This window comes from Epinephelus moara, chromosome 20 (genome assembly GCF_006386435.1).
Source record: "Epinephelus moara isolate mb chromosome 20, YSFRI_EMoa_1.0, whole genome shotgun sequence".
Taxonomy (NCBI): domain Eukaryota; kingdom Metazoa; phylum Chordata; class Actinopteri; order Perciformes; family Serranidae; genus Epinephelus; species Epinephelus moara.
Window position 1 is genome coordinate 17,118,415 of NC_065525.1, and position 14,605 is coordinate 17,133,019.

A 14,605-nucleotide genomic window follows, 5' to 3' on the forward strand; every position below is an offset into this window, starting at 1 on the left:
ATTCACAGTTCCTCAGAGGCTACAGTAATATTGTCAGATATATTGTTGTGTTTGACTAAAGTTGTAAGATATTCAAGTTACTTTCATTTATGACAAAGACAAACAGCACATCCTCACATTAAAACAGCTGCAACCAGACATTTTTGGGCATTTTTGCTTGAAAAATAACTGAAACAATCAATCACAGTCAGGTGTTTCTGTGCACCAATCACACCATTCTCAGTCAAATCTAATCAAACCACACTCACGCAGTCCTAATGAAGCAAATAAGCTGAGCTCTTGAGTACCAGACTCTTAAAGTTCCTCTCGAGGCACTGATTAAACCTCTATTAACTCATCTCTGTTCATCAAAATTACACATTATTGCATCAAAATTACTTTCTTTCTCACGAAAAAAATCCCTTTATGCCTTAAAATGGCTTAGCTGTAACTCTACATCTTTGCCTCATTTATTATGCGTGGTCTATGAATGATCCACGATTATGCAAGTTATCCCCGCCGCTTAGTCACTCGCCTACAGCTGGAGTGTAGCGGCTCACCTTTGACTTTGCTCATCGAACACACAAACTTGTTCTAAAGTGTAATAGCCTACATAACAACTTTGATTGTTTGATTATTAGGTCATGAATAGTTAAAACTGTAGAGAAATACTTCAACCTGCTACATACTTATACTGTGTGTTCATGTATTGTTTTTAGGATGACCCATTCTCTGCTTTAGACATCCATCTGAGTGACCATCTGATGCAGGATGGCATCCTCAAGCTCCTGAGAGAGGAGAAGAGGACGGTGGTGTTGGTCACACACAAACTTCAGTATTTACCACACGCAGATTGGGTAAGGCCAGGCTGTGTGTGTGTGTCTGTGTGTGCGTGTGTGTAAAACAGATATTTGCAGCTATGATCTTAACCAGCCTGATAAATGATCCTTTTACTCTGTCACAATAATTGATGAGACTGACCATCTGTGATGCTCTTATATTATTCATGATTTGTGATGCAGACAGTTTATCTCACAAAGATCCCACTGCATCCCGATTGATTTATTTCCATTGGCAGCTAATGATACTAAATATTGCATTTCTTCTTCTCATTTTACCTTTGTGCGCATGTGTGTTTTTATTAGATCATCGCCATGAAAGACGGCACAATCCAGACTGAGGGGACTCTAAAAGACATCCAGAAATCTGACTCTGAACTCTTTGAGCAGTGGAAAACCCTGATGCACAGACAGGACCAGGAGTTTGAGACGGTGATTAAAGAGTGGATATTTAAGTGCTAATGAATCCTTGATGACTTTGAATCTTTGCTTTTTATTAATTTAACAGTTTTTAGATTTGACAGAGGTGCAAACAAGCCAGTTTTGCTCAGAATGAAAGTTTCATTTCCTGGATGTTTGCTTAACTCACCCCCTGAATGACCAGTTGTATATCAATTACTAACCTCATGTTACGGTTGAATGCATGCCTTTCTAGTATCTCTCTGGTGAATGAAAATCCCCCAAAACCCTCACTCAACTTGTGCAGTTTAATCCAAGTCTTATTTAGCCAGTCGTATACTCAGTTTGTCCAAGAACAGATAGCCCTCTCTGCCTGGGAACTGACCAGAAACAGTTAACTATACTGCCTTTAAAGCCAGACTCCAGCGCCTGTATTCAACAAAGTAAAATTACTGTTGTTTTGTGTCTGTCTGGCTTTGAGTTTCACCTTTGTTTCAGTTCCCCGTCGGAAAGGGCTGTCTGCTTGGAAAGTACTGAGCATTGCTATAATTTTGCTGTTGTTAAACGTGGAACACTTCTACTTCAGTTCATCAAGAATTTTCTCCATTATTGGATTTTTTTTGTTCGGTGTTTGCGGAGGCATGTTAGAAATGCTTTGCTACACAGATTTCATTATAACATGAAATGACTAACTGATACACAAATGATCATTTGAGGGGGTGAAATGCTCCTTTAATGTCTCAGATTATAGATGTTTAGTATTCTGGAGAAAATCACGTTTACCGTTATGTCTCCTCCTCCAGCAGACGGAGGCAGCCAGTATGACAGATATGGAGAGGAAGAACCTGCGGAGGGCCATGTACTCCAGAGAGGCCGCCCGTACTGAAGAAGAAGACGAGGAAGGTGAGAGGTCACAGTGAACAACAGCTTTACTACAAGTGTGTGACTGCAGTCTGTCCTTTAATGCTTTCAGCCTGATTATAATGGATGTATGTGTGTGTGTGTGTGTGTGTGATGACAATAACAGAGGCTGTGTCTATTTGCTGAGAACCTCCTACATTACATTACATTAAAGCTTAAGCTCGGCAGCTTGTTTTTATGTTAACACCTGCTGCAATGTTTGCAATGATTTGAATGACAACAAATTCCCCCGTGTATCCTTGTCATCCCTTGTTCTTTATTTATTCTATCCTGTCTGTGTAGAAGCAAACATTACATGGGTGTTAAATGCTCCGGACCTTCTTCTGGGTCTGGTGTCTCATGTCTTGGCTTCTCTTTAAGCTTTCTCAGCAACCAGATATGATGCAGGCTTCTCTGTCACAGCCTCTTGCCGCGGCTAAACACTGGATCTGATCCTTTATCTGTGTGTGTGTGTCTCTGCTATTGAATGTGCAGTTGTGGTGGGAGGTGCTAAGGTGCAGTGGCTGTACTTTTTATCTGTGTTCTGTGTTGTCTCCCGTGTGCTGGTGGCACCCCTGAGTGGACTTGTGAGATGGCTCCAGCACCTGGTGCTGCCTTCATGTTCGATCGAGCAGGTGTGGCAAGAAAGCATGGACTAAACAAAAGAAAAAACAAAAACAAGTCTGTGGCATCGTGGCGCTGCAAGCAACTCGCAGTTACTCCCGTCATCTTAGAATCATTCATCATTGTTCTCACTTTTTTCCCCAGACATTTGTCACTCCTGCTTCTTAAAAGCTCCTTAATGCCAGCATGATTGCACAGTAGATGATGGTAGCAGAAGTCTGTTTAGCCCTGCCAGTCATCCTCCCCCTTTTCTTCCTTCTCTACTCTCCTGCTTCCTCTGTGCCACCGGCTCGTAGACTCCCACATGCAGCCTCATGCTCCAAAGCTTCCTGCATGATGTAATGTGATGTGATACATTTACATCAGAGGCGTGTAGGAGGCGGCAGGTTGTTAACATTAGCTCCTCAATCTCAGTCAGTGTGTCATGGCTGCTCTGTTGCCCCTGAAAAACACGCCACTCATGGGAATGAGCTTCTGTTTGGTGTCTGAAGAACGTGAATAAAGATGGTGTGGCCTGTAGCGTAATTTCTCTGTGGTTGCTCCTCTCCTTTGGCCCTCTTTCTCTGTTATTTTTTCTCTTCTCTTCCTGTCCTGTGCTAGTTGTGGTGCTTCAGACAGACACAGGAGGACAAAATCGGAGAAATGTGTCAGAAAAGGTGACAGATAAAGACGGACAGAGAGACAGAATGAAGATAATGGAATTTCTAGGAAGGAGGGTAGAAGGAGGACCATCTGAAATGTCAGAGAGCATATGAGCTGTGAGTCACAGCAGAGGAGATCACAGTTAAATATAGAAATGATCTTTTATGTCCAGTTTGAAAATCTGTAAGGGCACAGTCATATAATAATATAATATAATATAATATAATATAATATAATATAATATAATATAATATAATATAATATATAATATAATATAATATAATATAATATAATATAATATAATAATTTCCTACTAAAATAAATCTAAAACTCATCCTGATCAAGTCTCACACTTAAAGGGACAGTTCACTCCAAAATCAAAAAGTGGTAGAGATGTCTACCTTCTCTTCAGAATAATAGAACTAGGTGGCACTCAGCTTGTGGTGCTCAAAGTGCCAAAAAAATACATTTTGAAAATTCAACAGCAATGTCTATTTTCAGAAATCATGACCTGGTTACTCAAGATAATCCACAGACCGCGTTGTGAGCAGTTTCATGTAGGAACTATTTTCTTTCTGCCAAACTACACCCACCAACTGCATCACCGAGCAAAGGGAAGCATGCATCTACTGCTAGCTCACTTAGCACCACTAAGCTAATGTTACAGCTCAGCTGAGGAGGACGCTATCAATGTTTAAATCTCCCACTGCCACGCTTCACCAAATCAATCTGGACTTATAAACAGCGCTACAGGTGGGAAGGAAAATCTGAATTTTGGATTTTGGAGTGAACTGTCCCTTTAAAAACAAACTTAAAGAAAACTGTTTAACATATCGACTCATCTGTTTTGATCCCAGAGGAATCCGTGGAGAGTGACGATGACGACAACCTGTCGCAGGTAATGCGTCAGCGTGCCACCATCCCCTGGCGCTCCTGCGGCACCTACCTGTCCTCCGCTGGGCTCCTCCTGCTCTCCCTGCTCCTCCTGTCACAGCTCCTCAAACACTCCCTCATGGTTGCCATCGACTACTGGCTGGCACACTGGACGTCACACGTCATCATGGCCAAGATCGAGGCTACAGCTCGTAACTGTACTATCGTTCAGGTGAGCAGCTGAATGGCATGACTTGTTTGACCAAAATGCTCCTTGTTTTTGTGTTGGTCAGCCGTTTTAAGAGTCAAAGTCTTTTCATGTGTGATTGCTGTCACCTTTATGGGAGCACAAATCATTCATTTAAGTACATTTTAATGCCTCACATTCTGCAGTTGCATCTTCTTGATGACGATTGAATGCTTTTCCTTTCTGTGCCTCATGTCAGTGATCTCTAACCTGGGGTTCAAGACCTCTTCATTGGGTCAAGGGATACATCTGATACAAGATGGTATTTGCAATATCATAAAAGAAAAAAAAATGAAGTTTTACAACGCAAATTTGCATTCATATCTCTTCTCTGTGCTTTCCATCAATTAGAAAACAATGTGTGGTTTTAGATCTTTGAGCCTTGAAAGTGAATTAAGATAGAGACAAGCTGTTTTTACAACCTGACATCTATACAAGTCAACCTCTTATTTAAGTAAATGTGTAAACCTCATCGTCAATCACACAATATGTGGCAAAGTTAAAAACCATGGGGTTGAACTAATCAGTCACGTCAGTCAACTCCTATGTAATAAAATCTAGTTCACTGCCACAGCAAGTAGGCTGACTCATAGTAACAACCTTGCAATAGAGGTGATTCTAGTCCCTGCTGAGTCAGTAAGTCATATAAAAGTCATGTTCACATGTGGGAGGTTGGGTGATGACTTTATACATTGAACAAATACTGACATCCAAATGCGTACTTAAATATTCATGCCCATCCCTACTACGCACATTTAGAAAACACAAAAAAGTTAGTGGTTCACTGGACAATCAGAAGAGTAAAGGGGGTAATGGGTCAGCAGCTGGTGTGATTTGGTACTGAGTGTAGAAAACCATTTTGCTTTGCAGACATCAGTGCCTTGCCTCGTACATAGTGTGTCAGCAATAACAGAGTGGACATAAAAGGTGATTACACCTTGAACTAAATTAAAAGATTAATTATTTTCTCACAACAGCCTCCCTGTGTTTAACACCTACACAGACAGAAAGTACAACACAATTACAGAGTGACACTCTTATTTGGATCTAATGCAGAAATGGCGACAGCAAACATGATGTTCTTGAATGAAATTATATGTAAATATAGCACTGATGTAGCCGTGCAACATCAGCAATTTTTAAGCAGTTTTAAATTGGCCATAATGACATCTGTGGCACGTTGCGTTCATTTAATACAACCATGTTTACTGTCTTCTAAGCATCATAAAAATAAATACTAGGAGACAATAACAGCTGACTGCTACTAAAACTAAAGGTGTGAAAATTAAACAAAACTTCTTAATGTTACTTTATGCTTTTCCTATGGTTGAACTAATGCTTGCACAGAAACCAACAATGCCTTTACCCCAGTGAGCATCAATCATGTTTACAACGAGAGTGGTAGAGACATAGTCAGATGTCAGACCTGGTCTACATGAAGGCTCTCATATGTAAGATAGAGTCAAACAGGTTAAATGTACATATAAATTTATGTTCTGACTCGGTTTAACAAGATCATCTTTCACCACTGAACCCCTCTAATTTTCACAGAGTGTCCACAGCTGTTAAAGGGATCAATTTAAAAACCAGGTCTAGAGATGCAACTAATTATTTTCATTACTGGTTAATCTGCCAGTTTTTTTCTTGATTAACTATAATCATTTGGTCTATAAATGTTCATCAGAACTTCCCATAGCTTAAGATGATACCTTCAAATGTCTTGTTGTGCTTGACCATCAGTCCAAAATCTAAGGTAACCAGATTACTGTTAGAGAGCATTGTTACAGGCTGTTAACTATGAACATTGTTGTGGACATATGTGGCATCTCTCACTTTCACTGACATGAGTGCCAGGAAGTCTGTGAAGAGGGAGTGAATTTGAGAAGTTTGGAGGTCAAAACGTATGACCTATAGACCTTTGACACTTTTATTTTGAAGGGTCACTAACCAAAAAGGTGGTGAAACAGTCTCATGTGACAGTAAACTGCATATATTTAGGTTTCTGACTGATAGTCGCACAAAACAGGAAACGGTCACGGGCATTTTCATTATTTCCTGACATTTTATAAACCAAGCAATTAATCAATGAATTTAATTGATAATGAAAGTAATGGTTGCAGCCCTTTTTTAAAACAAACTCATGCGTGGAGAAGTAGTTAACAGTGCATCACCTATTTTTTTAAACCATGCTGGAGTGAGATTACGTAACACTTCTCTCACTTATTCTCCTGTGAATCTCAGTTGAGCGGAGCTGACCTAAAACACAGAGGCACTGCCAGCTCCAGATGGAGCGTTCACTGACACACCCCAAAGGCAACTGCAGCTCGGACTCATCTGCATGTTAGAGACACAAGGATGCATTGATAGAGAAAGTGCTACTGGCTAATGTAAAGACGCACAGGTTTGATTCATGTAGTTAGGTCAAACCACCTGCAGAAATCGTGTGAATAAATGAGGCTTTTAGCCCACGAGTGACAAACATCACAGCTCACCTGACCTGAACTAAACCGTTATCCTGATTTAGACACGGCAGATAGAGGTGTTTGTGTGAGGGAGTGACATAAAGTTTAAAGCTCGTCTTACATAAGTGACCTCTTCCCCAATATAGTCTCTTGCTCTCACACAGAAAACACACACACACATTCAGAGAAAGCACAGAGGTGCACACACACATGCTCTGAAACAAAATACCAATACAAGTGAAGGTTAAGCTGCGTCGTTCACACGTCGGGGACACACCGGCTGTTTCAGTTCATCATGTTCCATGACCAGTGAAGCTGGTCAAGCCACTCTAATATTAACAGTTTTATATGTATGTGTGTGTATGTGTGTGTGTGTCTGTGTCTGTGTGTGTGTGTGTTTTGCTTGTTTGTGTGTGTGTGTGTCTGTCATGTGAGCAAGTCACATTTCACACAGTCACAGAGAGTCATCCGAGTTTGGAGACAGGTGCACTGTGTCCTCCTCTCTCTCTCTCTCTCTCTCTCTCTCTCTCTCTCTCTCTCTCTCTCTCTCTCTCTCTCTCTCTCACACGCACACTCTCACACGCACACTCACACACACACACACACACACACACACACACACACACACACACACATACATACACACAGAGACACACACTGAATGTTCAGTCAAGTGCAGATTGTTGCCTGAATGCCAAGGACGTGTTTTCTGGCCGAGCGTCGGTGTGTATCTGCCAGCTTTATCTAATCTACACTGTGCTGTAGACTAATGCATGTGGCAACACTCAGAGGTCCTGTTCTACTATCAGACACAAACTCTGGCAAGTTACTGACACTTGATGTAACTGTCAGGCCCGACAGTACAGACGAGAGTTAACAGCCAAGTCCCCAGAAGAAAGTGTTGGCATTGTCCGATTCTGCAAACTACAGATACATTACATCAGTATGTTTCACACATATCGTATCAACGTTTCTAAAGCCACATAGTTCAGATGACATGTCTATGAGTTGACCGTGTCATCAGGGGGTGGAGGGGGTGGTGGATAGCATGACACCTTGGTGAGAAGGCTGCCAAGCTGCAGATAACTGTTTAAGATCAACAAACAATAACACTGGTTGTTGTTTAGTGAGACATCACTGTGTTTCCAGCGGAGATTGTGCAGCCAAAACCAGATATTTTAAGCAAAAACATGATCTTTTTCTAACCATAACCAAGTGTTTTTTGTTCCTTGACATAACCACATGTTAATCATAGTGTTGTTGAAATGTAAAGATAAAGAAATGAAAGATTCAATATTTCTGCTATATGATGACTTACAAATGTTATATATCCATGGTAGCAGAAAAGTACAATGCCAGCATTTATCCTGGGGATTGGGTTGGTTTTAAATCAGAATTTTCACATTACAGGTGACAGATAATCTGCCTTGTCTTTTTTGTCTGGAATTAAAGGAACAAAAAGAGGATTACACACAAGTGGAAACTGATGTTTCTAGTGGGGATTAGTCTGCATAACTTTTTCTTTATTACTGACGGGCCTAATCTGTCATTTCTGACCATATGAGATATATTTACATAATGGAGGCATAAGAGCTGTGAATGGAGAGCAGTATAGCTGAATACAATACAAGATTATTTTCCAGGAGTTTCTGCTTTATTGTGATAGAGACAGAGAGAGCCAGGAAAGGCAGGGGAAAGAGAGGCAATGACATGCAGCAAAGGGCCCAGGCCAGGCTCGAATCTGGGCCACTGCAGTGAGGACTCAGCCTTATTGGTATGCGCTGTACCCAGTGAGCCACTGGGGCAGCCACAGTAAAAGAAACTAGCCTAAGGCCCCAGGCATTACCGATGTAAACAAACTACTAATACTGTACCTGTCTAGTGTATCATATGTAGTCTCTGTGTATTTAAAGCCCTGTCAGTCATTTTGTGAACGATATCAGGTTTTAGTGCTGGTTGGGACATCGAGATGACTGATTGTGTCCTTTTCATATGACTAATTACAATTTTCATGTCAGAAATAGCAAATTTATTGAGAATTTTAACTGTTCCTCATTTCATTTCTATTTTGAATGAGTTAAAATGCTAATTTATGCTTTGAGAACATTCATTCTTGTGGTTATTGTCAAAAATAATCATTTGGCTGTATGGATTCCATGGAAGTCTGAAGGGTAAAAGGTACATTGTACTGAGGCTTTGGGGTGAATGATTTTACATAATTTCATAGTGTAAATCAGAAATGCAGTGCTTAATATTAAAAAAATAGTAATTGGTTTTCAAATTTGATTTTGACTGGTTGTGTTTTAATGTCTGATATCTGATAGAGACATGTGAATATGTAGATAAAAGACGTAGGCGGTAAACTGAGGGGGAAATATAGAAAGCTCAGGAGAGAACAACATCTCTGAGCTTCTTCTTTTTTTTTTTTTGTTTAAGTGTTACCAAATCAGCTGTTAAAGCTTCACCAGCTCTTGTCACATTAGACAGATTGTTATTAACCGGCCTCAGAGTTTAATTATGCTTCTAATTACAGTGCAAGCAAACCCCCGCTCTCTCTCACTTTCTCAAACACACACAGGGTTGCTGTCATGTCTTAAATAACCCCTACTCTCTTGCTCTGTAGGAGTGTGGCTTCAGTCACTCGTGGTATCTGTCGGTGTTCAGCGTGCTGTGTTGCCTGGGCATCGTCCTGTGTCTGGCCACCTCCGTGGCTGTGGAGTGGACCGGCCTCAAAGTGGCCAAGGAGCTCCACCACGATCTGCTCAACAAGATCATCCTGGCCCCCATGAGGTGCGGCGCTCAGTGTGTGTGTGTGCTGCAGCTCTGCCTCATGATGTGTTAAAGAGACAAAGAGATGTGTGTGCTCGCTGATACTGCGTGTTTGCTGAAACAGATCATTTAAATTAGGAAACACGGTTAAAAGCACCTTTGTTCGCCCCATTACTCAGAGCACCATCTGCTTTCCTTACGCAAAACCCGGGAGACATCACTTACATAAAGACGCTCACGTTCACATAACAAATCTACATGTACTGTATACACACACTCATATGCATGGCTAAATAAACAGATGTATTTCATATGAAATAATTTAGATTCAACCAGCTGACAACACTGCACGTCTGAGCAGATTCATCTCTTATTGGCAGCATGTGGAAGTCTGTAAAATATAATTATATATAATTATAGTCTCTAAGGATTTACTATATTTTACGAAGAAAATAATCTTGGAAAATAAAGCACTTTTGAAATTGAATCATAAATTAGATGATTCCTGAGGGTAATGAAACATTCTCGTGCCTGCAGACTGTTTGAGACGACCCCGCTCGGCAGCATCCTCAACAGGTTCTCCACAGACACAAACACAATCGACCAGCACATCCCCACCACCCTGGAGTGCCTCTCCCGCTCCACACTGCTGTGCGTGTCCGCCCTGGGCGTCATCTCCTATGTGACCCCCGTTTTCCTCATTGCCCTCCTGCCACTGGCTGTCGCCTGCTATTTCATCCAGAAGTACTTTCGGATGGCCTCCAGGTGAGTCAGACGGGACGAAGGATATCACAGACATCTGGATATTTTCATCGTTAGATGTCTGCAGGACACCAAGGTCATATCATCAGTGTTATATAAGAGTGTAGTTTTAATCTGTCTTTAATGTGATACAAGTTTAAAGAGGAGCTATTATGCTCTCCCTATTTTCTGTCATATAATGTTAAACTAAAGTAAACAACAAGACAGCAATACTTTGACTTTTTAATTTTGCCTCAAGGACGTTTCGGGCGAGACGGCCTTCTTAAGCTTGTAATGTGTCAATGTCACAAACAATATGCACAGGTGGGTTAATTATAGTTGACCTCAACCAGCACAGCATGTACATCCCAACAGGCAGAGCCAAAATGTCTCATAGCACAGATTCTTCGGGTTTAGAGCGCTAAAACACGTCACAACATAAATATATTCACCTCCATCCCAGTGTGGAAGATTTGGAGATTACTATAACCACCTCTCTATGGCCACAGAGAGGTGGTTGAGGTCTGGTACTGGTTGAGGTTACGTGTCATTAACCCCATCCATTTATTGTTTGTGACATCGCCAGAATACACACTGAGGAAGGGGATCTAGCCCGAAACGTCCGTGTGGCAACATTTAAAAGTCAAATTAGAGTGCTTTCCTGATCTTTACTTGATTATTACTTTCGTAAAGGATCCAACACCCAGTCTTCAAACTTTAAATGTGAGTTGAGCACGTTGTGACTTATATATATGTACAATGTTAAAATGTCAGACGTTCATATTAAATGTGGACAGTTTCAAGCAAAGTATCGCCCTGATCACACTAAAAGCGTATAAGCAGCAGGAGGCAAATTTTTGCAATTGTTTTTAATGACAATTAGGCTTTTTGCTTGCTGCTTTTGTGTTGCTGTGTGCCTTGAGTTTCTGCACTCTAGGTGTCCCGCATTTTTGCAAGAGCACTCTGAATTTCTCAAGTTGAAAAAACTTCAGCTCAGAGCGGAAAACTGCTCCGCTTCTTCTCCACTTTTCTCCCATCGTCCAGTTGGCTGATCTGAGAAGTGGGCCTTCTGTGGTGGTCACAACAAGAAGTTTACAGTTGGTAAACAATGGAGGAGAAACTGTTGATAGCAGTTGCTGGATACCCAGAGCTATGCGGCATTACAAACTGCAGTTACCACGATCAATAGAAAACAGCAGGCATGGAAGCATTTAAGTGCAGTACTTGAAATTTGTCAGTATTTTTTATACATTTAAACTTTATTAACAATTTATATTAACTGTAGGTTTGCATACAGTTGATAGCTATGTGCTAAGCTGAGGTGAGGAGGTGATGGGGTGGTTGCCTGGTGCAGCAAGCGTTTTTTTTACTAGTGGCTTCAATTAATTTAAGGGGAAAAAAACCTGCAAAACCCTTTCTGTGTGATCGCAGCCTAATCCCTGTGAACAACTTTCCAACTTTTTTTTTTCTCTACTTCCTCGACAAGATGAAGTCAGATCGTGATGGATTTCTGTATATGCCCATCTGCCCCAGGCACATCACTGCAAATTACAACATTACATACACTGCTACATGTAGCCACGTGCTAATGTCAGGGAAACACATAATCTTGGTTGCTGATGTTTTCCTCTCAGATTTCAGATCATATTCCAGCTGGAACATGTCTGGTTGTGTTTAAAAGCCTTTAATGGTGATTTTTAACAGTAAAAAGTGCCGATGCTCTCTGTTACAGTCATTCCCCTGACTGTGATGATAGTGCAGAAACACTAATGCTGTGTACCCTCCAAACGCGAATTTGCAAATTCGCGTGTCGAGATTACATACAAAGTCAATGCAAAGATGTGATTAGACGCGAATTCGCGCCGGGCGGCGCGATGGACGTGTCTAGTGCGACGCGATACACGCGTAGGTGCGGCGCGATAGACGCGAAATTCGCGTCCATTGCCTCATCGCTCGAGTTGAAAATATTGAACTTTTGAGGCAAATTCGCGTGACGCTGTGCCGCGAAAGCCAATCAGCGTTGAGATTCTCCCAACGTCACGTCTTGACGTCCTGACGTCCAGTTGTTGACACAACAATAAACTGCTACTGACCAGAGACAGATGGACAGGCGCTCCGCAGCTGAAATGGAGCGCCTGTAGTTGGTGTCCTGCCGGGAGATCCCGGCGCAAACCCTAGCTAGCAGGTCTTCAAACTGGGCAGCAGTCAGCCTGAAGTACTGCTGGAACCGACCGTCGTCCAGGCGGAGCTCCTGTAGGAGACGGTGGAACTCGCCGAGCTCAGTGCGCCTCTGCAGGGTATCATGCACCCAGAACCGACGGCGGCGTTTGGCCCTCAGACGAATCTGGGACCTCCAGAGCAGGTACAGTGCAGCGATCGTGGTGATCTCAGCCATGGTCGATGAGAGAAAGAAATGGCAGAAGTAATGTTGTTGTTATCTAGTGAAAATGGGTGGGCTCATACTCGCGCGTCTGACGCGATAACGCAAATTTTACATAAATGGCCCAGCGTCCAAACTTGAGCGAGTAGCGCAATGAATTTTCATTTACTCGCGCGAGTAAATCGCGTTCATCGCGTTTGGTGGGAACACAGCTTTAGACACAAAGACTCAGAAACGCTGACCAATCAGAGCAGACTGGGCTTTTTCAGGAGGGGGTCTTAAAGAGACAGGTGCTAAAACAGAGCGTTTCAGACAGAGGGTGATACAGGTGCAGTCAGACAGACAGTATGAGAAAAATTAAGTGTTTTATTATGATTAAAGCATATAAACATGTTCCAGTAGAAACCTAAAATACAAGTATGAACCTGAAAATGAGCCTAATAGGTCCTCTTTAATTAAAGCCCTCACGTGGTGTTTTTTGTATGCTGCTGTCCTCTATTCTTTTGTTGATGTTACCTTGTCCATTGTATTCTCTGTCTTCTGGTCAGGGACCTGCAGCAGTTGGAGGACAGCACCCAGCTCCCTTTGCTCTGCCACTTCTCTGAGACAGTGGAAGGCCTCACCACTATCAGAGCCCTCAGGTAGTTATTACTAATATATTCCGAACCCTGAGTTACAGTAGTTTGCTTCAGATGCAGTGTTGGAAAGTTGCATCACTGTTTTTGTCACACTCTCAGGACATAAGAACACAAATAGAAACAGGCCGTGTCTTTTACCATCGACAGGTACGAGCCCAGGTTCAGACAGAGGTTACTGCAGTTCACAGATGCCAACAACATTGCCTCTCTCTTCCTCACGGCAGCCAACCGTTGGCTGGAGGTCCGCATGGTAATGATCCGTCCTCTGCTCAGCGCTTTCACATTCAGATCAGTCCTGTTTACTGTTTGTCGTCTGACAAACAGTAAACAGGACCACAATGGTCCACAATGTTGTTGATGTTGCTGGCTCCCTCTGTTGGGATTCTGACACACTGAATTTTTCATCATCACATTCACTGTTCATGTGATGTTTTATGTATCGACTGCATGCGGCTCGCAGCTCATTTGACTTCTCCTGTTTCACAGCAGCAGAGGAGTTAACCTTCTGCTGTTTATCGATTCATGGGCGCAGACGCAAAAGAAAACACACAAAGCTTTCTGTCAACATGTCCCTGTCTCACCTGTGTGTTGATTATAAACTGATCCACATTAATGGACCCGCTTTTATTTATTTACCTTTCTGAATGATTCAGCGATGCATCGTCGTCCTGCTGTAAAGATGACATTGTTTCTCCTTGCAGGAGTACATTGGAGCCTGTGTGGTGTTAGTGGCAGCTGTAGCCTCCATCACTAACTCTCTCTACAACCAGCTGTCCACTGGTCTGGTGGGACTGGGACTGACGTATGCACTCATGGTGAGAGTGTGTCTGTGTGTGCGCACGCACGTGTGTGTCTTTTATTGCTTGTTTTATTGTTTAATTGCTTGTTTAACAGTCTCTTTAAAGGCAATACAGGCAGTTTTACATGTTTAGATGCAACTAGTGCAAAATCTACATGATTACCAAACTGATATTATATAACTTATATTTATTTTCCAGGTTAAAGTGTTCTGTTCTGTCCTAAGTATACTTAACCTGTTTTTACATTGAACATATATATCTATATCTATATCTATATATATATATATATATAGATATAGATATAGATATATA

General features: G+C 41.9%; 1 protein-coding gene across 2 annotated transcripts in view; it reads left to right on the forward strand.

The window, feature by feature from the left end:
* abcc8 (ATP-binding cassette, sub-family C (CFTR/MRP), member 8) overlaps positions 1 to 14,605 on the forward strand; it is an 80,664-nt gene that overhangs the window by 57,811 nt on the left and 8,248 nt on the right. For both annotated transcript variants that reach the window (XM_050072181.1, XM_050072182.1), the window contains exons 23-31: positions 699 to 836; positions 1,125 to 1,250; positions 2,021 to 2,120; positions 4,241 to 4,488; positions 9,589 to 9,755; positions 10,272 to 10,499; positions 13,404 to 13,496; positions 13,641 to 13,743; positions 14,195 to 14,308. In XM_050072181.1, coding sequence (XP_049928138.1) covers positions 699 to 836; positions 1,125 to 1,250; positions 2,021 to 2,120; positions 4,241 to 4,488; positions 9,589 to 9,755; positions 10,272 to 10,499; positions 13,404 to 13,496; positions 13,641 to 13,743; positions 14,195 to 14,308 — 1,317 coding nt within the window. The remainder of the gene's footprint in view (positions 1 to 698; positions 837 to 1,124; positions 1,251 to 2,020; positions 2,121 to 4,240; positions 4,489 to 9,588; positions 9,756 to 10,271; positions 10,500 to 13,403; positions 13,497 to 13,640; positions 13,744 to 14,194; positions 14,309 to 14,605) is intronic.